The 26,584-nt window shown below is 43.1% G+C and overlaps 1 protein-coding gene across 1 annotated transcript in view; it reads left to right on the forward strand.

Moving 5' to 3' along the window:
- Positions 1–3,722: 3,722 nt before the first annotated feature.
- The window catches only part of ALPK2 (alpha kinase 2), a 51,698-nt gene continuing 28,836 nt past the window's right edge, over positions 3,723–26,584 (forward strand). Inside the window, exons 1-6 of the mRNA XM_075847591.1 lie at positions 3,723–3,769; positions 4,356–4,445; positions 4,818–4,945; positions 5,284–5,319; positions 15,172–15,446; positions 17,178–17,266. Of these exons, the coding sequence (XP_075703706.1) occupies positions 3,723–3,769; positions 4,356–4,445; positions 4,818–4,945; positions 5,284–5,319; positions 15,172–15,446; positions 17,178–17,266 (665 nt within the window). The remainder of the gene's footprint in view (positions 3,770–4,355; positions 4,446–4,817; positions 4,946–5,283; positions 5,320–15,171; positions 15,447–17,177; positions 17,267–26,584) is intronic.

Genomic DNA, 26,584 nt, shown 5'->3' on the forward strand with positions numbered 1-26,584 from the left:
ATGTGTTTAACATACTTCCTTTATCCCATAAGCACCACGCAGTCATTGTATACAGTCCATATGTGGCCGCCTGTTTTTTCCATGTTGTCAGTCACATATCAGATGTACACATAAGGAAAGAAAATAGGTAGAGCCGTGATTATCCAGCATGGTGCCAGCTGATCATGAGCTCCAACCCCTGCATTCCTTCCTATAATAGCCTGCCAATGTAAACATGTGCGGCAGGGGGGTTATATTCCCATGGGTGGGGTATACTTGTGCCAACCTCTGCCCTTCACTCAAGGCCAAATATTGCCGCTCCTGTTCTGTCATTCTGTATTCTTCTAGATGAAAACACACAATACTGCTACATTAGACAATGCAGTGAGATATAGCTTTTTTGTGGTTTAAGGACAATAAGGAAAAGGTATGCAACTTTCTAATACATGTGTTTCTATTCACCATTTTCAAGATCTCCGCTTGCTGTTAGTGAATGGAAAGATTCTAGTTTACATCCAGAGGCTGAAAACCTTTACAGATTAAGGCTCTTTTCACACTGGCTTCATGGCTCTCATTTATAACGGAAGCCATGACAATGCATTGGATGGAAACGGTGACCGACAAAAAAAATTCAGTTGAGGTTTTCATTATATTGACAGCAAGAGTAGCACTGCATGATAAATTATTCTTGCTGTCAAAAGTGACAGAGCCTCCAGTTCTTCTCTCAAAGGCAAAGTGAATACTTTGCATAGCTGAGGATTTGCTACAATTGTATCCAATCTGTACAATGCTCTATGAACTAAACATCCTGGACTCCAGGCTGATACATTGTAGCAAACTATCAGGAGGGAGATTTGTGGTGTGATATATTCAGCTTACAGAGGATTGTGTAAACTGGATACAATTGTAACAAACTTTTGGCTATAAGTCTTCGTTCACATCTGCGTCGGGGGAACCCACGAACGGAAACCAGTTAAATCAATGGTAATGCAAACGGAAAGCTATGGTTTCTGTTTGGATTACGTTCATGGGTTTCCCTGACGGAAAGGTCTATAACTGAGCCCGCGAATCGGACCCCGATGCAGATGTGAACGAAGCCTAAGAAGTATTTGGTCTGTACTGGCTTTAAGCCTTTGTACATAAACAAGAATAATTCCTTTCACTCACAGCAAGCAGAGATCTTAAAAATGTTGAGGAATTGAAACACAAAGTATATTAGAAATTTGCAGAACTTTGTATTATACAACTGGTATGATTTATTGATATAAAACTGGAAAATCTCTTAATAGGGAAAGTTAAGGTCCTGCTGCCAGGAAAAGAAAGATGGCGTATAGGTCCCAACTGTAAATCCTGTATTCGTGAATATTTGCTTTGCCATTTATTTATTTTTATAAATTGTACAAATGTGGGGGTGGCAGGGGGAGTTTTCTTCACCTAAGGCCTAATTCACACAAGCGTGTTAAACGTCCGTGAGACGGCCGTTGAAACAGCCTATGTTATTGAATCTAGCCGTTCACACAGCCGTTGTTTCAACGGACCGTGTGAAGGGTCTGTGGGAAAATAGGACATGTCCTATCTTTTCACGCATCACACATCCCTCCATAGACTCTCATCTATGGGGGATGCGAGACATCGCGTCCCACGGCGCTGAGCACGGATGCACCTCGGACGTGAAAATCTGCAGTTTTTCACGTCAGATATGCGCCACGCTCATGTGAATTAGGCCTAACTAGCAAACTTTTTCAAACTTCAAGGAATATGGGGAAAATGTCAAGAACATTTTTCTCTTGAATCATAGACCCCCCCCCCCCAGAGCATGTACTCCGTTCAGCGTAAATATTAAAACCACCTGCCCTAATATTGTGTGGTTCCCCCTCGTACCACCATTACAGCTCTGACCCGCTGAGACATGGACTACACAAGAAGGTTCCTGTGGTATCTGGCACCAAGACGTTAGTAGTAGATCCATTATTTCCTGTAAGTTGTGCGGTGCGGCCTACATGGATCAGACTTGTTTTTCCAACACATCCCCATCGATCGTATTGAGATCTGGGGAATTTGGAGACCAAGTCAACCCCTTGAACTCTGCATCGTTCCTCAAACCATTCCTGAACAATTGTTGCAGTATGGCAGAGCACATTATCCTGGTAAAAGAGGGCACTGCCATTAGGAAATACCGCTGACATGAAGGGATGTACTTGGTATGTTTAGGGTATAATAGGGTATATAAAACTGGGTTTTCTAAACGTTCTCTTATGACAAGTTCTTAAAAATTCTATTCTGCTGTTTCGAAGTTCTTCCTTTTTCCTGAAATTCAGAGTGGCAACTAATGGTCAACACTACAGCTCCCATAGGGGTCCCCCAACTTTGACTTGTTTTTAGATGTTTTTTGTAACATTTTGCTTTATTGATTTATTATATGTGTCTATTATGGTAGGAGAGTTGATTATTACAATTTTCTGCCATTGTTTAGCTTTAACTTGGAAAAACAGGAGGTTCCTGAAAACTTTGTAGGTGTTTGTACAGATATCCTCAGATGACTATGCATTTATGTAGATTAACATAGTTTATGGAATATATATAGCAAAGAAATATTTTTGAAAATAAAATTTCAATCAGAGAGGTTTTCCCAATGGGTAACCCCTTTCTCAACGATAATTTGATATTAACCTCCTTTTGGCAAACGTGTTATTACTCAATACCCAAATGAGTGGGTGACCATCTAATACATGGTTCCGTCCAGTTCTCTATAGCAGGAGCCACTATTTTCAGCAGCTCTTTAATGGATGATCGTTGTAGCAAGAATTTGCAGGCAGGTCAAAATCTGCCTCAAAATTCCTGAAGGAATTTTGAGGCAGATTTTTCTGCCTGCAAAAAAACTCAGTGTTAACAGGGCTTAGAACTCTGCTTTGTGCAATTCCTCTGTTATTCCTCCTAGAAATGTATGATTAAATTGACAACTGGGTGTTACAATTCCCTTTGTCAGAGGGGCTTGTCCCTACACAGTCTCACTCTGTCAGTACTGATTGGATATTGTCAGTCTGTGTAGGGACACGCCCCCAACTGATAACACCCAGTTGTCAGCTTGCTCATACAGTTCTAGGAGGTATAACAGAGGAATGGCACAACGTAGCGTTCTGGGAAAAGATACTGAAAAATTGTTATTTCATGGGAAATACAAATATTTTCTAAATCAGATACGTGAGGAGAGGTGACAGGTCCTGTTTAATTGCTGCTTTATGTTTCTCTGAATGACCTCTAGAAGTAAAAATAGGCAGTGACTGATGGGATATTATGGATGCCAGGGTTAGCTGCGATTACTAGTCATACATACTTCGTTGGACTCACATACCAGGCAGTAGAAAGTAACAGCCTTGACTGTAAGTGGCAGGAGTGACTGTCGGTGACCACGTCATATCACGTTAAAAAAGCGGGCACATGCGTTTCATCATTTGTGAGCAGCGCTGCAATGGGAGTGGCTTATTGGATCTAATTGAATGACAGGTGATTGGCAGATAAGCCGGATGCTAATGAAACCCAGTAGTCAAGGTTGAAGATGGGTTAACCATCTGCTGGAAGGGTTCTCAAGATGCACTTAGTACTCCATCTCCTCAGATCATCCCATGTGTTTTATGTGCTGCAAGAAGTCACTCAAGTGTTATGAATTATCATAAGCCATGTAATATAGCTGTCCTGACAGCCTGAATGTCACCTATAAAACCATATAACCAAAAAAGTTCTCCATGGATGCAAGAACAGAATGGTTCATGAATAGAATGACAGAGATACGGTGAAGACTGACACAGGCAGTGCTATATCAGTGAAGGAGTGGAAGGAAGTAATGCTTGCATAATCTGCAGGCCTTTACACTATTCGGGATCTGTAGAAAGATAGGTGACCATCATTGGTTAAAGTTGCATTATTTGAGCACTGTTATTTTGGAATTGTATGGCATTGTTATGCGTTCTCTTTTATGTGGACACCATATGGCAGTATTATCATTGTTTTATTTGAGCATTGTTTGGCACTATTATGTAGGTACAATATGGCACTGTTATGTAGGTACCATATGGCAGTATTATGGTGGTATTATTTGTGCATTGTAAAGCACTGTTATATGTTCATTGTATGGCACTTTTATGTAGACATCATATGACAGTACTATCATTGTTTCATTTAAGCATTGTATGGCACTATTATGTAGGTAGGATATGGCAGTATTATGGTGGTATTATTTGTGCATTGTAAGACATGGTTATGTTCACTGTATGGCATTATTAGGTAGGTGCTATATGGCAGCATAATGGTGGAAATATTTAGGCACAACTTGGCACTTGATTTTGTACTTTGTAATTTTACTTACTTTTTACTTCTAGGCTGCCATATATCAAGTACAATAAAGCCGCAGAAAGAGAAAAAGTGAGGGAAAGGGGAGAGCAGGAGTTATGTTTTTCTATGCAGCCTGGGTGACTCTGTGACAGTCGTTAAAATGGCCGCTGTAAGTTAGCTTCTTCCTAGACTCAGCTAGTAGAAGAGGGTCAAGAGAATGAATGGCTGACATTGGAAAAAACAGCACACAGTGATAGGAAATAATAGAAGGGGTTTCATGATTGCCAAGTATGTCTATCTATCTTTATCTGTATATACTGCAGATACAATAAATCTACTAGAATATGTGAAGCAACCTCAAAGAGTTGTTTGACGTAATCATCTCTGCTACATCTGAGGCTTCTGGCCTTCACATAGAAATAAGTCAATGGTTCATGAATTATAGTTATAAATGGGTGTTCTCCGTAAGAAGTGTTTAGGGCATTACAGAATATTCTTTCTCATTCCAGTTCTAAAGATGATACTCCTGTATCTCTCGCTATAGTGCAGACCAGTAAGAAAGACCAGGGATTATATCACTGCACCCTGAAGAACATCCACGGAAAAGTGGCCACAGAATTCCAATTGACAGCAGAAGGTAATTGTTCATTTTCATACACTGAAATACATACATTAATACAAAAAGAGACGGCATTCAGATCGCAGTAATATTGGGTTTTTACAGCATCTTGCAGACGACCATATGTCGCTGTGTAGCCATAAGCATGAGATTGGTACATAAAGAACTGCTCTGCAACCTGAGGCCTTCTGGCTGTTGTGAAACTACAACTCCCATCAAATAGATCACAATTAACAACAGATGGAATGCTACAGATTGCTGACTACTGTGTAATGTACAGTATATACCGTCTAGACTAATACACTCCATAGACAAGCTCGTATCAATGACAAATACTTTTTTTTTTTTTTTTGTAGTATTGGATCAGCTGACACACAATCAAGATGTAGAAGGTAAAAACTAACTTATGTGCTTAGTCAATTACTATGTGTGTGGATATACTGTATTTATAGACCCGTTTATTTGGTGACCCATACCCTTCCCCTCACTGGTGGAAGCTATATCTAACCTCCCAAGTGATTCTTGAGCTAATCTAATAGAAGGAGCAACAGAGAGAGAAAATAAGGCAAGTACAATGGATTTCTATGGAGCCTGGGTGACTGTGTGACTAAATGATAGCTCCATGGTTGCTAAAAATGGCTACTGTAACTGTAAGAGAGAAAACATAGGACATAGGAAAAAATGACAGACATAGGAAGGAAATTCAACACTAATAGCAAAAGTACATAGCGTAGCCCTGTGCATGGTGGCCCAATGACATATTAGCCTGACATCTGTGACCCAATGGTTTATTATGGGCCTTTGTCTCTTGACCACATACTCTTTACTTAGGGTCTAAATGCACAGCAGGTGACCCTTGTCTCATCGCTGCTGATTTGTCTTATAGGAAGCCTCTTTTACTTGAAACGAAATATATCCATTATTTCTAAGAAGAGACACAGAAGCTGCTTTCAAATGAGGACAGTTCTGATCTCTTCTATTGACCGGGCTTTTCAGGATGAGGACCCTCCCCTGTTTACAGAATCACTAACAATGAGTAGGCCTACAGTATTACATGGTCACTCATTAATATGAATGGCCGGCATGTAATACTACATTTCTCCTGCAGTGGCCGCTGCAAGGGAAATGTACGACCAGCCTCAGGTTCCTGGTTGATCACAGGGGCTTTCTTAAGCTGGACCCACAGCGATGAGTTATTGGCTGGGCCAGCTTTAATTTAAAATAGGGTTCTCGTGATGGGACAACTCCTTTATAGTAGAAGGTTAAACCCTTGATGGATACTTCAGACTTTAAATCCACAACCGTCTGAGCGGTAAAAAACGATCAATTTGTCTCTGTTTTTTGTGGTGTTGAGGATTTCACCTCTTTTTTACCTGCTCCGGTTGTTCATCTCCTTGTTGAGATATTTCAGTGAGTAGAACGCTGAGTTGTAGATTTGGTCCTTTATAGTATACTAATGTTTGCTATTTTAGGGGGATATGTGCTTTAACTGTGATATAGATCCAGCAATCTGTGGAAAAATATTGAAAATATAGAACAATAAAATAGATTTATAACTACATAAGTTATGAAATATAGAATAGGTCCAAATACAATTTAAGAGTATATATAGCATATTACCAAAAACACAAATGTTGGGGCAATAACTGCGTACACATACTGTAATATAATAATCTTGTCATAACTATACTAAATATATGTTTATTTCTCATTGTATGGACTTCCTTTAGTGTATTTCACTAAATGTTTTAGTACATGTTGCCTAGCAACAACTTGTCTTCTTACCTGGGTGACCACCATTTGCATACATGTAGCTACATGTAAACAATTCTCACAGGAAATTGCAAGTCTATACAATAGACTGTCGTCTGTCCGATAATAGATTTATTTTAGGGTCCTCCACATTAAGACTACACAAGAATTAATTTAATATAGGGTCAAAATAATCAAGACATAGTTATGTGCTATCTATGGCACTGAGCAGTAAGTTTGGGGGAGATGTGTTTGAAGCGAAGATGAGGTTTTATATGCTGTGTGAAATTCAATTAAGATTTCAATTGATTTCCATAATTTCCAATGTCAGTGTCTAAATGAAATGAGGTTAAAGAATGTTCTGCTCAAGATTTTCAGTAGCTACTTATAGAAATGTAAATTAAAAATGATTTCTGCTTATTTAGTACTGTATGTTCCTGTAATGACCCTTAGGTGACTTAATATCAGTTGCTCTTTATTGATAGATTCTAGAAGCCCAGAATTAAATCCATGAGGGTCATTAACCCCTTAGTGACCACCAATACGCCTTTTTACGTGATTCACTAATGGGCTTTAGGCTAGGCTGACGCCTTTTCACGTCAGCCTAGTCTAAGTCCTGCACGGGTCTCCCGTGCAGGCAGGAGCCGGGGCTCTGCTGTCTGATGACAGCTGAGCTCCTGCTCCAACGCCCGCGATCGAAGTTTACTTCGATCGCGGCCGTTTAACCCGTTAAATGCCGCCGTCAATAGCGACCGCGGCATTTAACTTTGTTTACAAAGGGAGTGCGCTCCCTCTGTCACCCATCGGCGGCCCGCGAATGCAATCGCGGGTCTCCGATGGGGTGTCATGGCAGCCGGGGGCTTGATAAAAGCCCCCAGGTCTGCCCTGGACATATTCCTGTTAGGACGCGCCGGAGGCACGTCCTAACAGATTGCCTGTCAGATTTACACTGACAGGCAATAATGCTCTGGTATACGAAGTATACCAGAGCATTATAGCAGCGATCGGAATATCGCACAGTAAAGTCCCCTAGTGGGACTAATAAAATAAGTCATCAAAGTGAAATAAATATTATTAATAAAAAGTACAGTAAAAAATAAATAAAACCATTTTTTTCCATAAAAAGTGGTTTTATTTAGTAAAAGTGTAAAAAAAAAAAAAAAGTACACATATGTGGTATCGCCGCGACCGTAATGACTCCATTAATAAAGTTAATAGGTAATTTAAACCGCAAAGTGAACACCGTAAAAAAAAAACGCAAAAAACCATGGTGAAATTGCAATTTTTTTCCATTGCCCCCCAAAAAAGTCATAATAAAAATGAATCAATAAGTCCCATGCACCCCAAAACAGTACCATTCAAAACTACGTCTTGTCCCGCAGAAAACAAGCCCAAAAAATCACTACATTGATGGAAAAATAAAAAAATTACGGCTCTTGGAAAGCGACGATGCAAAAACAAATAATTTTAGTTCAAAAGTGTTTTTATTGTGCAAAAGTCGTAAAACATAAAAAAAACCTCTACATATGTGGTATCACCGTAATCGTACCGACCCATAGAATAAAGGTAACATGTTATTTACGTCGCATAGTGAACGGCGTCAATTTAAAAACGCATAGAACAATGGCGGAATTTCAGTTTTTTTTTATAATCCCCCCCAAAAAGGTTAATAAAAGTTAATATAAATATTATATGTACCCAAAAATGGTGCCATTAAAAAGCACAACTAATCCCGCAAAAAACAAGTCCTCATACAGCTATGTAGACGAAAAAATAAAAAAGCTATAGCTCTTTGAATGCGACTATAGAAAAACGAATAAAATAGCTTGGTTATTAGGGCCTAAAATGGGCTGGTCACTAAGGGGTTAAACATCAGATCATTGCTGCCACAAAGCAAATAAAACTCTACTTACAAGCATAAGAACCTATCCACAGGGTATATACATACATAATTTTACATAGTCATTTCCCCATATAACACAACTGTGCTCCTTATATATATTGCACCAAAAAAGAGAGAACATGGAGTCTATAAGTCAAGAAATAAAGTAAAACGTAAGCTTTATTTTACAAAATCTAAAAAGTCAATACATAAGTTATTTAAAAATGAATCACCACAGATGACAAAAACAGGACCACCAAAAGATGAGACAATTGTCTTGGGAGTTCACATAACAATCATATATCCACATTTTACATTTGTATACAATATAATGAGAAAGTGCACAGTGCAAGGTAAGTATTTAACCATTTGTATGTCTAGTTATTAAGATATGAAAACTACACTATTACCAGCCTCAACAGGAAAGTCAATAGAAACCCCCCTACCACTATTCCATTGTACTCCATTTAATAAAGTGCTAAGTGCAAACAATGAACAACCTAGAATAAATGGTGGACTACTGACCCATGTTGCTGTGTCTCAGAGATGGCGACCTGCCCCGAGGCGCGTTTCGGCTTCCGCCTTCGTCTGGGGGTGGCACTCACTCACAATCGCGGTCATGACGCCGAGTAATGACAGAGACATCTTAGGTAACAATATTCTGCAGATGAGCTTAACATCTTATAATAGGTTAGCCTATGGGATCAATAGGAAGTAGAAACTAGTGAGTGCCACCGCCAGACGAAGGCGGAAGCCGAAACGCGCGTCGGGGCAGGTCGCCATCTCTGAGACACAGCAACATGGGTCAGTAGTCCACCATTTATTCCAGGTTGTTCATTGTTTGCACTTAGCACTTTATTAAATGGAGTACAATGGAATAGTGGTAAGGGGGTTTCTATTGACTTTCCTGTTGAGGCTGGTAATAGTGTAGTTTTCATATCTTAATAACTAGACATACAAATGGTTAAATACTTACCTTGCACTATGCACTTTCTCATTATATTGTATACCAATGTAAAATGTGGATATATGATTGTTATGTGAACTCCCACTGACAATTGTCTCATCTTTTGGCGGTCCTCTTTTTGACATCTGTGGTGATTCATTTTTAAATAGCTTATGTATTGACTTTTTAGATTTTGTAAAATAAAGCTTCCGTTTTACTTTATTTCTTGACTTATAGACTCCATGTTCTCTCTTTTTTGGTGCAATAAGATTAAATCCCATTTTTAAATATCATATTCTTTGTATAGATCATTAAAAAATGAACAATGTTTTCTATTTACATGCTGCTAAAAAACGATTCAGTAAAGAGTTATGACCTTTACTTACATAGTAAGGCGCCACCCGGTTTTGAATGTGTATAGAAATGTTCACATCCACCTACTGAGCCGAATGCTGGAAGACAAGCATGCTCAGTCACTCTTCCCACATCCAGGTCTCTGCATAGTGATCCTCTATTCACTGCAGAGAGGACAATAAAAATAGTTTTCTGACTTGCTTGTCAGGGAAGGAGCAGAGCCTCTGCAGTAGAATAGCAGTATACCTCAGGAGATTCCTTCTTCTCTGCTTGTTAGGAATGTAAAGCTTTGCATCCTGAAAGCAGATATGAACACTGCACATGCTAACTTGGCCATTATTTATTTATGTCATTATATTTTCATTAGTTTCTAATAGAGTGCATACTGTGGATGTCACACAGTATATATCTTCACTACTCTAGATCCCATGCTACCTATCTGCACCAAGTAATAAGGTACTATATTTAATCAGCTGTCAGAGGGTGGAGGAAACTGATTCTGATCAGAGCCCTTCCCCCCTGCAACACAGATTATCAGCAGCAGCAAGGGGGACACAGGGAAGCAAAAAAAAAAAAAATATATATATATATATGTTAGCTATTTTTTACACTAAAAACACTGCAAATTAACAGCTATTATCAGCATTTCTGGACTTTTAGTATGAAAATTATTAATTTGATAACCCCAGAGGCCCATGGGCAAAAACATTGGTGGGAACCCCAATGCCACCTCTAGGACTCAGACTCTATCTGACTCCCTACCACAGTCACACATACAGTAGGATAGGTGGCCACCCGTATATGTGGCCCTCTCCACATGAGTTATGAACCCCCAGGGGCCCCCCCTCATTTAATTGTTCCATTGTGCTGTTAAGAAAGTATTCAGAGCAACATTTTGGATCTATAAACAACATGATGATAAAAGCAATTCACTTTAAGGATAGTTTGCAGTGGACCTGTCAGCTCTCCTGACATGTCTGTTTTAGTACATTTTTGCATTTCCCATGAAGTAACAGTTGACGCATCTTTTTGTAGAACTCTGCATTGGTCCAATTCTCTGTTATTCTCCCTGGAAATACATGAATAAATTAACAACTGGGCTTTACTGTTACCCTTTTCAAAAACACATGGTCAGCACTGATTGGATGCTGTCAGACTGTGTAAGGCCTCATGCCCACTTCCGTTTTTTCCTTCAGGGTGCTAGCCGTTTTTTTGACGGCTAGCACCCTGACCCATTCATTTCAATGGGGCCATGCACACTTCAGTTTGTATGTCCTACTTTGGTCCGAGATTCAGTGACCGTGGGGCCCATACAAGTCAATGGGTCCGTCAAAAAAACTGAAAGCACACGGAAGGCATCCGTGTGCCGTCCGTGTGTGATGGAGCCGTTGCCTAGAAATGGCCGGGTGGGCAGAAGTACACATAGAGAGATATATTGCACTGCACTAATCGGCAGCCCCTTCTCTCTATCCAGCACTGATAGAGAGAAGAGGCTTCTGATCAGTGCTGGATAGAGAGAAGGGGCAGCCCCTTCTCTCTATCGAGCACTGATCGCCAGCCTCTTCTCTCTATCCAGCTCTGATTGGCAGCCTCTTCTCTCCATCAGTGCTGGATAGAGAGAAGAGACTGGCGATCAGTGCCGGATAGGGGGAAGGGGCAGCCCTTTTGGGCAGAGTTTTCGCAGCAGAACACAGCGATAGAAGGAAAAAGAAGTTCATATGTACCCCGGCCGTTGTCTTGGTGACGCGTCCCTCTTTTGACATCCCGTCCGACCTCCGTGTATGACGTGGCAGTCCATGTGACCGCTGCAGCCTGTAATTAGTTGCAGCGGTCACATGATATGAAACGTTATCGCAGGAGGCCGGACTGGAGGAAGAAGCAGGGAGTTCTCGGTAAGTATAAACTTTTTTTTGTTGCAGGTTTTTGAAGGAAACCTTAGAAATATTGTGAGCGCCGCACATGGTACTCACTGTCCAGCGGTAGTCACTGTCCAGGGTGCTGAAAGAGTTACGATCAGTGCTGGATAGAGAGAAGGGGCTGCACTGATCGGCAGTAACTCTTTCAGCACCCTGGACAGTGACTACCGCTGGACAGTGAGTACCATGTGCGGCGCTCACAATATCGGGTGCATAGTGTGAATGGGAATTAGTTTCCTCTCGGAAACGAAAACACGGAAGTGTACACGGAGTACACACGGGAACCACACTGATACAATCACGGACACACGGATCCGTGAAAAACGGCCGTGAAAACGGTGATGGAAGTGTGCATGAGGCCTTAGGATAAGCCCCACTGACTAGAGGAATTGTAACAATACTAAATGAATTGATACGTTTACAGTAGGAACAACATGAGAGCTGAAGGTCCTCTTCAATGCTGTAAAACCCCAGGAAAAGATACAATTCTGAATTAGCAAAAAAATTACTCAATGTTCCTTCCAAACTATAAATCTCCAGGTATTTTGATCAGTGGTGGGAAATGTGAGATATGTGCTGGCACGGTACGCTGTGACTAAGGCCTCATTCACACGAGCGTATCCTATTCACGCGCTTGAAAAACATGCGTGAATCGGGTCCGTGTGTGTTGCGTTATGCATCACTGTGCTTTGCGAGGGGCATGCGTTATTCACGCACTCGCAAAGCACATCTTTTTTTTAATTATTATTTTCAGCTGAATTGATGCGCTAATCACACACCGCACACGCATGTGCATCCGTGTGCGGTGCGTGGTTTTCACGCACCCATTGACTTCAATGGGCGCGTAGGTGCGTGATAACGCACCAATATAGGACATGCAGTGAGTTTCATGCAGCGGACTCTTGCTGCGTGAATAATCACGCATGTGTGAACGGCCCCATTGAAATCAATGTGTCCGTGTGCTGTGCGTTGTTTCAACGCACAGCACACGGACGTGATTCACACTCGTGTGAATGGGGCTTTATGATTATGACTTGGGATAGTATTTTTGAATCATCCAAAAGCCAAACAAATCTCATTAAGGTCCCCTGCACACGGCTGTAGCCGTAATCATGGTCTGTGATTACGGGAACGGACGGCTGCAGACAGCCACCCGCATATTTGCAAGCTATGCTGCCATTATAAAGTATAGGAGCACGGTCCGTAAAATCATGTCCTATTTTTTGCGGATAATTTCTATGACCTGGACACCTTCCTGTAAATATATGGAAAGGTGTCTCCATAGAAATTAATGGATCAGTATTTTGATGGATCTGTAATTGCATGCACGATTTTCTGGAATATTACATGGAGTATTTGTCAGCCGCCGGAAAAGGCAAAGTCCTTTGATCATGACAGTAGATGTTTGGAGAGAAGTAGGAATGGACTAAAGTATATATAAAAAAAAAAAAAAAAAGGACATTTTACAAGGTGACAGATGACTATCTCTGCCAGATAAATCTGATAACCTATCCAAGAATATTATTTCTCCATAACACAAGTGAGTGATAGAGTCGTCCAGATACATTATTAGCTTTCATCTCCGCAGTACTAAATATAGACTACCCCCAGTACATGTCTTCAGTAGTGTACAGAATGTACTCTGTCCTGAGCCACCTCAAGTATCTGCTTCATTTCATTTTCCGAAAACTAGTAATTCACCATCAGTGCGTTTAATGGAATAGCTGGATCCAGCGGCGCTATCCATGCAATGGGCTGACCATTATAAATCATGGATGATGACAATCTTGTTCCGTTTAGTGACTTTTCCTCACATTCCATGATGACGTAAAAGGGGTTTTCCAGGATTAGAAAAAGGGGAGTGCTTTTTTTCTTCCAGAAACAGCGCCACATATCTAACATTCATAGTAAGTTGTACAGAATATACTATGCCATGTGCACCAGTTATATAAATGTGGAACAATTTGCACCATCTTTGCCAACTTGTTAATTCTGTGGGTACTGGGACAATGAAGAGTACATGTAGGGTACAGTTGTTGAGATCATTGGTATTGAACACAGATAAGACAGATTGGTTTGTAACTGTGCAAGGTATATATAGGACACAATTGTTTTGGGGGCCATGAATAGTACCTCCCCTTTCTTTTTGAACTCCTTCCCTCATTTCATCTGACATTCTCCAACTCTACAAACCTTCGAACGCAGATTGAAAAAGTACCTCTACCTACATGGATACAACCTTCCCTATACAGCCCCCCAAACAGTATTTCAACGCCACCTCCACCTGTCTAGTTCTACTATGTAAAGCGCAAGGGAAGTTCATGGTGCTATATTGTTGGGATATATAAATAAATAGTAATTATAGGAAACATGAGTTGCAGGGTTTATTTTGGGGACAATTGGTGTGACGAGTATAAATGAGACATAGTGGTTACTTTAAAGCGTACCTGACTTTTCAGAATAAGCTGTCATATGTGTGGACATGAGGAATAACACAATTTCTCTCCATTATATGACTTGTATTCTGCATTATTTAGCCCTCTGCAGGCTCTACCTCTAATTCTCAGTTGTGTCTGAGCTAGTAGGCGGAGCCTAACTACTAAAATGTCTTTTATACACTGCACACATAGAAGAGGAGAATTCTGCTATCCTATCTCTTTCTATCATTTATATAGAAGCTGCAGCAGCATGGAGCACATTATACAGCAGTAATGAGCAGTGTATCTGATAATCCAGCACTGGAGTGACATATTAATCTTTCCAGGAAGCTGCAGCACATCTGTGTATTTCTTTCTCACTATGCTCCTGCTCCCCCCACCCCTCTCCTTAGACTTCCATGGGCAGCGTGTCTATATCTCTTTCTGTTCTCCTACTCCCGCCTTCTGTTCCCTCCTCCTGCTCTCCCTCCCTTCTCCGTAGACTTCTATGGGCAACGTCTGTGTCTGTCTCCTCTCCTGCTTCCACCTCCAGCTCCCACCCCCTCTCCATAGATTTTATGGGCAGCGTTCGTGTCCTATGAAGAGTACCTATAGGACTTGAAGGCAAGTACAGGGGTGTAAGTATAAGGGGTGAAGCAGTTGCACACACACCTGGGCATTAGAGTCTGAAGGGGTCTAAAAGGTCCCTCTGTCCCAAAGGGTGAGACCAGAACTATAAATGATGAATGATAGTTGTGAGCCCTTTGAATAATTGTGCATTTGGGACCCTAGAGCTTCCAGTTACACCTTTGGGAGAGTACATACTATAGACAGTGCAAATTTTAAGTTGTGAACATGAAAAGTATTTATAAAGGATACAGTGTGGAACCATAAAGACTAAAGGAACCGAGAAAAATAAGCAGGAGATTCCATAGCATGAACATGAAAAAAAAAGTGATAATTCTCTATCTTTCTAGGTGGAGAAGAGATTGAGTTTAACCAGCTTTTCTTCAGGGAAGATTTCATCACGGACATGTACTTTGGTGGAAATGTTCATGGGCGTATCGCTACAGAAGACCTGCACTTTGGAGAAGGAATCCACCGAAAAGCTTTTCGGAGCAAAGTCATGTGTGGACTGTTCCCAGTCTTTAACCCGGGACACTTGTGTGTACTCAAAGTTCACAATGCCATAGCATACGGAACAAAAAACATTGATGAACTGGTGCAGAGGAACTACAAGCTGGCAGTGCAGGTTATTTCTATGTTTGTATTATGTATGTGTATGAATCAGTAGCATACTGGAGGAGATTTTCAAAGCTAAGTGCGGCAGAATTTTTTTTGCAAATTGCACCAAAAAATGGAGTACATAGCATGCACCAACTTTACTTTGTATTTAGGCACTATTATTGCCTACCTGCATGGTTTTGGAAAGAAAAAGGAATGTGGCTGAGAGGAGTCATGCATTAAATTTATTTTCACAATTTTTTGGCACAAAATATTTGTAAATGTGTGCCAGCCATGACGATAAGCTGATCACAGGGTGTTCTACTGCTGAAAACCCCAAGAATCAGCTGTAATCTGTAAGGGAACTCAACAGCAAGTGTTAAATTTCCCTGCAGCGCCACCACAGGGTAAAATAAGCATTACACATTGGCCATCAGGGAGCGGGCTGTGTATGTATATGTGTACCAGGTGCTTCAGAGCAAGTGATACTCTTCTTTGTAGCCACTCTCCATTCTGGCTAATAGATTAAAACTCTGAACTGAGACCCCTCTTTATTATCTCAGAATTTCACAGTAGTGTAATTGAAAATGGGTTTTCTAAACCAGACCAATACCTTTAACAAAGAACAATTAGGTATTTGAAGAGGTAGTACACAGGAAAATGGTGCACCAAAAAAATTAAAATAAAAAGACATTCTTATATAATGTTTTCAGCAAATACTTTATATGAGTCTAGACTGTGAATGAGGAAGCTCTATTTACCTCTCTCCCAGCAAGAAGTCCCAGAATAATACTTTAGTGTTTTAAGGAAAGCAGCAATCAACAACTAGTCTCTCTGTTTATCCGCAGTTGCTATTTTTTCAGCATGTTTATGGCAGTCAGCACCAACATTTACCAAGTGGAAAAACTCATTAAAGTTAATCATATAGGGAACTGAATATCAATGGGGAAAGACGTTCAGTTGCAAACGACCCTGAAAATGGCCAAAACCTATATTTCACATAGCGACCCTGATTTTTGTTAATAAATACATATATATATATATATATATATATATATATATATATATATATATATATATATATGTGTATATATATATATATATATATATATATATATATATGTGTGTGTGTGTATGTATATATATATATATATATATATATATATATATATATATATATAATGAACTTGCTATGGATTTGGTGCAGCGGGTTTCATTGAAAAAGCCCTATAGTGAATGATGGTCCAGTCTTTATTTGTTTGGAGGAGTGGCGTACCTAACACAGTGGCAGACTATGACAAAGCTATGCAGTCCTTGGTGTGAGAGCTATTCCCCCTGCCTCCCAGCATGATACAATTCTGTACATCTGCCCCTAGGGGGGGCACCCTGCATACAGATGTACAGTATCCAATGAGTTCAATGGGAGCTGCGTAAATCCATAAGCAGTGAGCTCCCCCTGGTGGTGGCTGCTAGCAGTCAGAATTGTATCATTTAACTCTATAATAGAGGAAAAGCAGGGAATTTGCTGTTGATTGCCATAAAAACAGAGCTCTAAGGATATATTATAATATTATTAGCACAATATTTTTTACTTTTTTTGATTGATTTTTCCCTATTCTGAGTTTTGCTATGGGGTCCTATGATTTCTGTGTTTGCCCCTGTGTATAATGTGGGTAGATAATCCTTCCCATCCGCGAATTGTAGATTATTGTATATGTATAATATTTCATTAAATACCATATGTTTCTTTGCTTTATAGGAATGTTATGTACAAAATACTGCTCGCGAATATGCCAAGATTTATGCAGCAGAAGCTGAACAGCTGAAAGAGTTTGGAAAAGTTCCAGAGTAAGTGATACCCATGTCTTAAATATAATGACCACGTACTTGTGTACAAACCAAGTATTCCTGAGTACTGCCCAGTACAAGAATTACAATAAGGCCTAGATAAAGAGACGATATGTGCAATTCTGCAAATATCTTCATGTTCCTGGTGATTGACATATGTCTTTTAAGGGCTTTTTTAGCTTAAAAAATGGGGTTCCCTCCAAATATCCGTCCGTGTTAGTGAAAACCAAGAACCCGTCCAACTTAACTCTTGGGAATAGAAGATACATGGTACTTACTGAAAATATTGGGCACAATGATCTGCCATCAATCTCAATGGGAGCTCTGTCCAGGCCGCCATAAAAAAAATTCTTATAAATGGTCAGGGAGCACTGTAATCCTTCGACTGCTGTCGTTCTTTTTCTTTTGTCCCGCCCCACAAAGATAGAAATAGTTGAGGGTGACATACAGCGCTTTCCTATGAAAGACGAAAAATGTCTTCAGTGATCGCTTCTGCTCGTTAAGTCTAGCAATCGCTCGGGGTCTCACTGCCTAGACCTCCACCAAATAAACGTATGACTTGTTCTATGACATATAACCCTTTCATAAAGAAGTAAAGGGGTTTTATATTTGATGTATGTGTATATGGCTGATGATGAGTTTTTCTGTATTGCGACATGTGACCACTAATGAGGTCCTGTTACAACCACAAAAACTGAAATCTCAGTGTTGCTTGCATCCATCTACAGTATATGAACTACTTATTCACCTTTAAAGTGTAGCTATTCACCTTTAAAGTGTAGCTAAACGTTTGACAAACTTCTGATATGTCATAGTGACATGTCAGAAGTTTGGATTGGTGGGGGTCCGAGCACTGAGACCCTCACCAATCTCTAGAACGAAGCAGCTGAAGTGCTCGTGTGAGCACTTAGCCGCTTCGTGTCTGTTCGGCTATTTCCGGAAATAAATGTAACTGTGTACGGACTCAATAGAAAGTCTGAGTCCGTACACAATACACCGGCTTTCCGGAAAAAGCCGAACAGACACAAAGCAGCTGAGCGCTCACACGAGCACTTCTGCCGCTTCGTTTGAGCGATCGGTGGGGGTCTCATTGCTCGGACCCCCACCAATCCAAACTTCTGACATGTCACTATGACATGTCAGAAGTTTGTCCAATGTTTAGCTGCACTTTAAATTGTAACTAAACTTTTAAAAAAACGTTTCACCTATCATAGTGTCACGAAGCGGGTAGTGGACCCACTAGGCCGTACCGCCGTAGCTGGGAGGCAGCTGGCCAAACAGGAAACCCCAGAAATACAATGTCCCGCACAAGGGTACCTGGATAGTCCAGACGGTGGCCGCAGCTCTGGCACAGATGGAGATGGATGTAGCAGACAGCGCCAAACGTGGCGGATGACACAGGAGCCACAAGTTGCACCAGACGTGGCGGATTCCTCCAGATGTGGCAGTTGACACAGAACGTGGCGGATTCCTCCGGACGTGGCAGATGACACAAGACGTGGCGGATTCCTCCGGATGTGGCAGATAACACAGGACGTGGCAGGACTTGATACTAAGGAACAGCACGGGAAACAGGAACGGGTAACAAGGCACGGGTCAGAGCAGGAACGGGAAACACTAAGGGACCATTTGCAAGACAGACTGGGAAAACTAACAACGCTCAGGCAAGGATTAGAAGGCCAGTGGCCTTCTTATAGACCATGAAATTGTGGCAGTTGATGATGATGACTTCCTCCTATTTGCGCACGCTGGCCCTTTAAGGCCGGGCACGAGCGTGCGCGCGCGCCCTACGGGACACAGCCGAACGGAGCGGAAGTGAGCGCTGGCGTCTTCTAGGAAGGAGAAGGGGACCAGTGCTCACAGATCCATGGCTGCGGCCGTCGGGAGGTGAGTAAACCTGACGGCCCGCGGCCATGGACGCTACAGTATCCCCACTCTTACGCCGCCTCTTCTTGGGGCCAGAGCGAGAGAGGAACTTTTTAATAAGAGCAGGAGCGCTGAGGTTCTCCTCTGGCTCCCAGGACCTCTCCTCAGGACCAAACCCTCTCCAGTCCACCAAATAGAAAGTCCTTCCTCCTACCCTTTTGCAGTCCAGGATCTCTCTTACCTCGAATACATCAGAAGGACCGCTGCGAGCAACTGTGGAACTAGAAGTCTTGCTGTAGCGGTTCAGGACCACTGGTTTCAGGAGGGACACATGGGAGGAGTTAGGGATTCTGAGGGTAGGAGGCAGCTGCAGCTTATAGGAGACAGGGCTGATTTGTTGCAGGATCTCGAAAGGGCCAAGGAACCAGGGAGCAAACTTGTATGAAGGCACCCTCAAGCGAATGTTCCGAGAGGACAGCCAGACTTTAGTCCCCGGAAGATACTGAGGCAGCTCTCTTCTCCTAGTATCTGCCTTTCACTTCATGAGATCTACCGCCAGCAAAATAGAGGATCGGGTCTGTTGCCAGATTTGCAGGAAGTCCCCATATGCAGAGTCAGCAGCGGGTACCTGAGATGAAGTCGACACAGGAAGAGGGACTCTGGGATGTTGACTGTACACGAGGTGGAAGTGGTGGACTCGCTTGTGTGGTTGTTGTATGAAAACTCGGCCCATGGAAGAAGCTGTACCCAGTTATCGTGCTGTGAAGAGATGAAGTGGCGGAGATAATTTTCCATGATCTGGTTGATCCTTTCAACTTGCCCATTGGACTGGGGGTGATACCCTGAGGAAAAGTCCAAACTCACATCCAGGAGTTTACAGAGGGCTCTCCAGAACTTAGAGGTAAACTGAACACCCCGATCTGACACGATGTGTAGAGGCAAGTCATGCAAGCGAAAGATGTGTATCATGAAGAGACTCGCCAGATGAGGAGAAGAAGGTAGGCCGGTCAGCGGGATAAAATGAGCCATCTTAGAGAACCGGTCCACCACCACCCAGACCGTGTTGCATCCTGCTGAGGGGGGAAGGTCAGTGACAAAGTCCATTGCAATGTGCTGCCAAGGTGCACTGGGTACAGGCAGAGGTTGAAGCAGGCCGGCAGGCTTGGAGTGAGTCACTTTGTTAGAGGCACACACCGTGCAAGAAGAGACAAAGTCCAGAACATCTTTAGGTAGCGTGGGCCACCAAAAGTGACGAGCAATCAGGTCTCGGGTTTTACGGATACCAGCGTGCCCAGCAAGTTTAGAACGGTGTCCCCAGCGGAGAATTCTTCTCCTGTCTACCAACCGAACAAAAGTCCTCCCAGGAGGGATGTCTCTAACCTGCAGAGGATTAGCAGTGACAATGCAGGGCGGGTCTATGATAGTCTGAAGGGACTCCACCGTGTCTTCCGTCTCAAATGATCTGGACAGGGCATCGGCCCTCACATTCTTGTCCGCGGGACGGTAGTGGAGCACAAACTGGAAACGGGTGAAGAACAGCGACCACCTGGCTTGACGAGGAATTCAGTCGTTGTGCAGACTGAAGGTAGGTAAGGTTCTTGTGGTCGGTGAAGATCAGGATGGGATGAGTAGCGCCCTCTAGAAGATCTCTACACTCCTCCAGGGCCAATTTGATGGCCAGTAGCTCCCGATCTCCAATGGAGTAATTGCGCTCAGCAGAAGAAAACAGTCTTGAGTAGTAGCCACATACTACTGCCTTTCCTTTGGAGCTCCTCTGGAACAGAAGTGCACCTGCACCGACAGAGGAAGCGTCCACTTCTAGAGAGAACTGCCGAGATACGTCAGGATGATGGAGGATCGAGGCTGAAGTGAAGGCTTTCTTGAGGCTAATAAATGCGGACTCTGCCTCTGGAGTCCACACTTTGGCGTTCACGCCCTTCTTGGTAAGGGTCGAGATGGGAGCCGTCAGAGAAGAGAAGTTGGGAATAAACTGTTGGTAGAAATTGGCGAATCCCAGGAACCGCTGTATGGCCCTTAAGCCTTGAGGATGTGGCCACTCCAGGACAGCTTTCTCTTTCTCAGGATCCATCTTGAGGCCTTGATCCGAGATGATGTAGCCCAGGAAGGGCAGAGAATTCCTCTCAAAGACGCACTTCTCCAGCTTGGCGTATAAATGATTCTCCCTCAATCGTAGTAGAACCTGACGGACATGCCTCCGATGAGTCGTCGGATCTGGGGAGAAAATCTAAATATCATCGAGATAAACAACAACACAGACATAGAGTAGATCCCGGAAGATATCGTTAACGAACTCCTGAAACACTGCGGGAGCGTTGCACAGTCCGAAGGGCATCACTAGGTATTCGTAATGCCCGTCCCGGGTGTTAAATGCTGTCTTCCATTCATCACCCCGGCGAATCCGGACTAGATTGTAAGCCCCCCGCAGGTCTAGCTTAGAAATTTTTTTGCCTTCTCGTATGCGATCAAACAGCTCAGAAATGAGTGGCAACTGGTATTTGTTCTGGACTGTGATCAGGTTGAGGCCCCGGTGGTCAATGCAGGGATGAAGGGATCCGTCCTTCTTTTTAACAAAGAAGAATCCAGCCCCGGCCGGGGAGGAAGACATTCGTATGAAACCCCTCTCCAGATTCTCCTTGATATAGGCCGACATGGATAGAGACTCAGGCAAGGAGAGAGGATATACCCGTCCACGGGGGAGAGAGGCATTAGGAACCAATTCAATGGGGCAGTCATAGGTCCAATGTGGAGGCAGCGTCTCAGCCTCCCTTTTGCTGAAAACATCTGCATACTGAGCAAATTGGGGAGGCAGTCCCACCAACGACTGAGGCAGAGGAGGCTGGACAGGATGGATCTGCAACAGACAACGACCATGGCACTTGGAGCCCCATTGGAGAACCTCTCCAGAATTCCAGTCCAGGACTGGGGCATGTAGTTGAAGCCAAGTCAGACCCAGCAGAACAGGATTGATGGCCTTGGGCAAAACAAGGAAAGAAATTAATTCAAAATGCAGGACTCCAACTTGAAGCTTCAACGGCTTGGTTTTTGAAACGATGGGATCAGGCAGAGGCAGTCCATTAACTGAGGCAACAGCCAAAGACGTCTCTAGGGGAACTGTGGGCAACTGAAGATGATCCACTAGCTCTTTGTGGATGAAGTTAACAGCAGAGCCAGAGTCAAAATAGGCAGAAACTTGATGCGTCCTGTCGCCGGATACTAGGGTCACAGGAATAGTCAACTTGGAACAGAATGCTCTGTTAGGTTTCGTTCCACCTAGGGTTGTCTCTCCAACCAATCCTAGGCAATCGGGTCTCTCTGGCCTCTGAGGACACAGACGCACAATATGGCCTCTGAGGCCGCAATACAGACAAAGTCCAGAAGTGTGTCTGCGTTGTTTCTCCTGGGTAGACTATTTGACATAATTACTCTGCATCGGGTCCTCTGGTGGGATGACTGAGGAGGATTGCTGGAAAGTAGAATCCAGCCTAGGAAGTACTCTCTCCCGGAGAACCTCTTGGGAACGCTCCCGGATCCTCATGTCAACCCGGGAGGCGAGTAGGATAAGATCGTCCAGGGTAGATGGCAGATCGCAAGCAGCCAGCTCGTCCTTGATCCCTGAAGACAGTCCCTGCCAGAATGTAGCCACCAAAGGCTCGTTGTTCCAGGTCAATTCAGCAGCCAGGATACGGAACTGGATGGCATACTCACCCATGGAGAGGTCTCCCTGGTATAGGGTCAGCAAGGATGCATCAGCCGAAGAAACTCTCCCAGGTTCCTCAAAGATCGAGCAGAAGGTCCACAAGAAGCACTGCAAGTCCCGGGTCTCTGGTCCCTGATGTTTCCACAGAGGATTATCCCATGCCAGGGCTTTGCCAGTAAGGAGAGAGAGGATGAAGGCGATCCTGACGTCATCCGAACGGAAGGACCCGGCATGTAGTCTGAAATGGATCAGGCACTGATTCAAAAATCCCCTGCAGGACCTCGGATCTCCGTCATAGCGTGGAGGTAGCGGCAAGAAACACAGGGGTTTGGCACCAGTACAGACAGGAAGTGTAGCAGGGGGAACCGAAGGAACGGGTGCGGTGACGACTGTGGTTGGAGCAAGCATCCGATGGGCTATGGCATTCACCGACAGGAGGAGCTGGTCTTGTCGTGACTGGAGATCCTCCATCTCGGCCAGCATGGTTTGTGTCGTCAAAGTCTCAGGTTGACCAGCGGGGTCCATGGCCTGAGCGTACTGTCACGAAGCGGGTAGTGGACCCACTAGGCCGTACCGCCGTAGCGGGGAGGCAGCTGGCCAAACAACAGGAAACCCCAGAAATACAATGCCCCACACAAGGGTACCTGGATAGTCCAGACGGTGGCCGCAGCTCTGGCACAGATAGAGATGGATGCAGCAGACAGCGCCAAATGTGGCGGATGACACAGGAGCCGCAAGTTGCACCAGACGTGGCGGATTCCTCCGGACGTGGCAGATGACACAGAACGTGGCGGATTCCTCCGGACGTGGCAGATGACACAGGATGTTGCACGACTTGATACTAAGGAACAGCACGGGAAACAGGAACTGGGAACAAGGCACGGGTCACAGCAGGAACGGGAAACACTAAGGGACTATTTGCAAGATAGACTGGGAAAACTAGCAACGCTCAGGCAAGGATTAGAAGGCCTTCTTATAGACCAGGAAATCGTGGCAGTTGATGATGATGACTTCGTCCTATTTGCGCGCGCTGTCCCTTTAAGGCCGGGCATGAGCGTGCGTGCGCACCCTACGGGACACAGCCGAACGGAGCGGAAGTGAGCGCTGCCATCTCATAGGAAGGAGATGGGGACCAGCGCTCACAGATCCATGGCTGCGGGCGTCGGGAGGTGAGTAAACCCGACGGCCCGCGGCCCGCGGCCATGGACGCTACATATAGTGACATGTTAGAAGTTTTGATCCGTGGGGCCAGAGCACTGAGATCCCCACCGATCGCTAAAACGAAGCTTCCGAAGTTCTCTATATAGACTTTCTACTGAGCCCGTACACTGCTCGCTCGGCTTTCCAAGAAAAGTACTTTAGAAAAGAAGTGGAACAGTGCTCATTCTAGTGCTTTTGCCACCTCGTTTTAGCGATCGGTTGGGGTCCCCACTGATCAAAACTTCTGACATGTCACTATGACATGTCAAAAGTTTTTTCAAAGTTTGGTTAGCCTTTAAATATCTTGTGACATGTCCTTGAGAAATATCAGAAGAAGGTATCTGTTGGCTAAAACCACACAAGCTGCTAAAGTGAAGAGGCCGTGACACGTTGTGGCTCTATCAACTTCTCTTGCCTATTTTTCATCTATTTTTCATGATAAAATCAATCACATCTATGTTCATCAACTAAATATCATCGATATTATGGTGGTCCTGTGTGTTAGACACACAGGGCCAGTTTTCAGCCGAGGCGTCAGGTCAGCTGAACTGACAGAATTGGCTAATGGCGAACGATACAGCTTCTATGTATAAAAGATACATACACTACCGTTCAAAAGTTTAGGGTCACTTAGAAATCTCCTTATTTTTGCAAGAAAAGCACAGTTTTTTTCAATTAAGATAACATTATATTAGTCAGAAATACACTCTATACATTCTTAATGTGCTAAATGACTATTCTAGCTGCAAACGTCTGGTTTTTAATGCAATATCTACATAGGTGTATAGAGGCCCATTTCCAGCAACCATCACTCCAGTGTTCTAATGGTACATTGTGTTGGCTAACTGTATTAGAAGGCTAATGGATGATTAGAAAACACTTGAAAACCCTTGTGCAATTATGTTAGCACTGCTGTAAACAGTTTTGCTGTTTAGAGGAGCTATAAAACTGACCTTCCTTTGAGCTAGTTGAGAATCTGGAGCATTACATTTGTGGGTTCGATTAAACTCTCAAAATGGCTAGAAAAGAGAGCTTTCATGTGAAAGTCGACAGTCTATTCTTGTTCTTAGAAATGAAGGCTATTCCATGCGAGAAATTGCCAAGAAACTGAAGATTTCCTACAATGGTGTGTACTACTCCCTTCAGAGGACAGCACAAACAGGCTCTAACCAGAGTAGAAAGAGAAGTGGGAGGCCCCGCTGCACAACTGAGCAACAAGACAAGTACATTAGAGTCTCTAGTTTGAGAAATAGACGCCTCACAGGTCCTCAACTGGCAGCTTCATTAAATAGTACCCGCAAAACGCCAGTGTCAACGTCTACAGTGAAGAGGCGACTTCGGGTTGCTGGCCTTCAGGGCAGAGTGGCAAAGAAAAAGCCATATCTGAGACTGGCTAATAAAAGGAAAAGATTAATATGGGCAAAAGCACACAGACATTGGACAGAGGAAGATTGGAAAAAAGTGTTATGGACAGACGAATCGAGGTTTGAGGTGTTTGGATCACACAGAAGAACATTTGTGAGACGCAGAACAACTGAAAAGATGCTGGAAGAGTGCCTGACGCCATCTGTCAAGCATGGTGGAGGTAATGTGATGGTCTGGGGTTGCTTTGGTGCTGGTAAAGTGGGAGATTTGTACAAGGTAAAAGGGATTTTGAATAAGGAAGGCTTTCACTCAATTTTGCAACGCCATGCCATACCCTGTGGACAGCGCTTGATTGGAGCCAATTTCATCCTACAACAGGAGAATGACCCAAAGCACACCTCCAAATTATGCAAGAACTATTTAGGGAAGAAGCCGGCAGCTGGTATTCTATCTGTAATAGAGTGGCCAGCGCAGTCACCAGATCTCAACCCCATAGAGCTGTTGTGGGAGCAGCTTGACTGTATGGTACGAAAGAAGTGCCCATCAAGCCAATCCAACTTGTGGAAGGGGCTTCTGGAAGCATGGGGTGAAATTTCTCCCGATTACCTCAGCAAATTAACAGCTAGAATGCCAAAGGTCTGCAATGCTGTAATTGCTGAAAATGGAGCATTCTTTGACGAAAGCAAAGTTTGAAGGAGAAAATTATTATTTCAAATAAAATTCATTATTTCTAACCTTGTCAATGTCTTGACTATATATTCTAGTCATTTTGCAACTCATTTGATAAATATAATTGTGAGTTTTCATGGAAAACACAAAATTGTCTGGGTGACCCCAAACTTTTGAACGGTAGTGTATATCGGAAAAACTAAAGTAATTAAAAAAAAGTTTAGAATAACCTAAAATATTGATTTAATAAATTATTAAAAAAAAACTTTTCAAAAGTATACATACAAAGTGTACATAGCCTTAAAATATTAATAGATTGGTGTTGCTCATTGAATACGTTTTCGGTCCACCCATTTTCGGATATTCTTATTAGCCAGTTGGCTCTTCTGCATTAGGATATTATTTTTATTTGTCACGTTAACACTCTGACATTTCTATTAGCTTCTTTTTTCTTCTAGTTTGCTTCCACATAATTTCGACATTTTATGCAGAGCAATGAC

This window comes from Rhinoderma darwinii, chromosome 1, assembly GCF_050947455.1.
Source record: "Rhinoderma darwinii isolate aRhiDar2 chromosome 1, aRhiDar2.hap1, whole genome shotgun sequence".
In the NCBI taxonomy this organism is placed as follows: domain Eukaryota; kingdom Metazoa; phylum Chordata; class Amphibia; order Anura; family Rhinodermatidae; genus Rhinoderma; species Rhinoderma darwinii.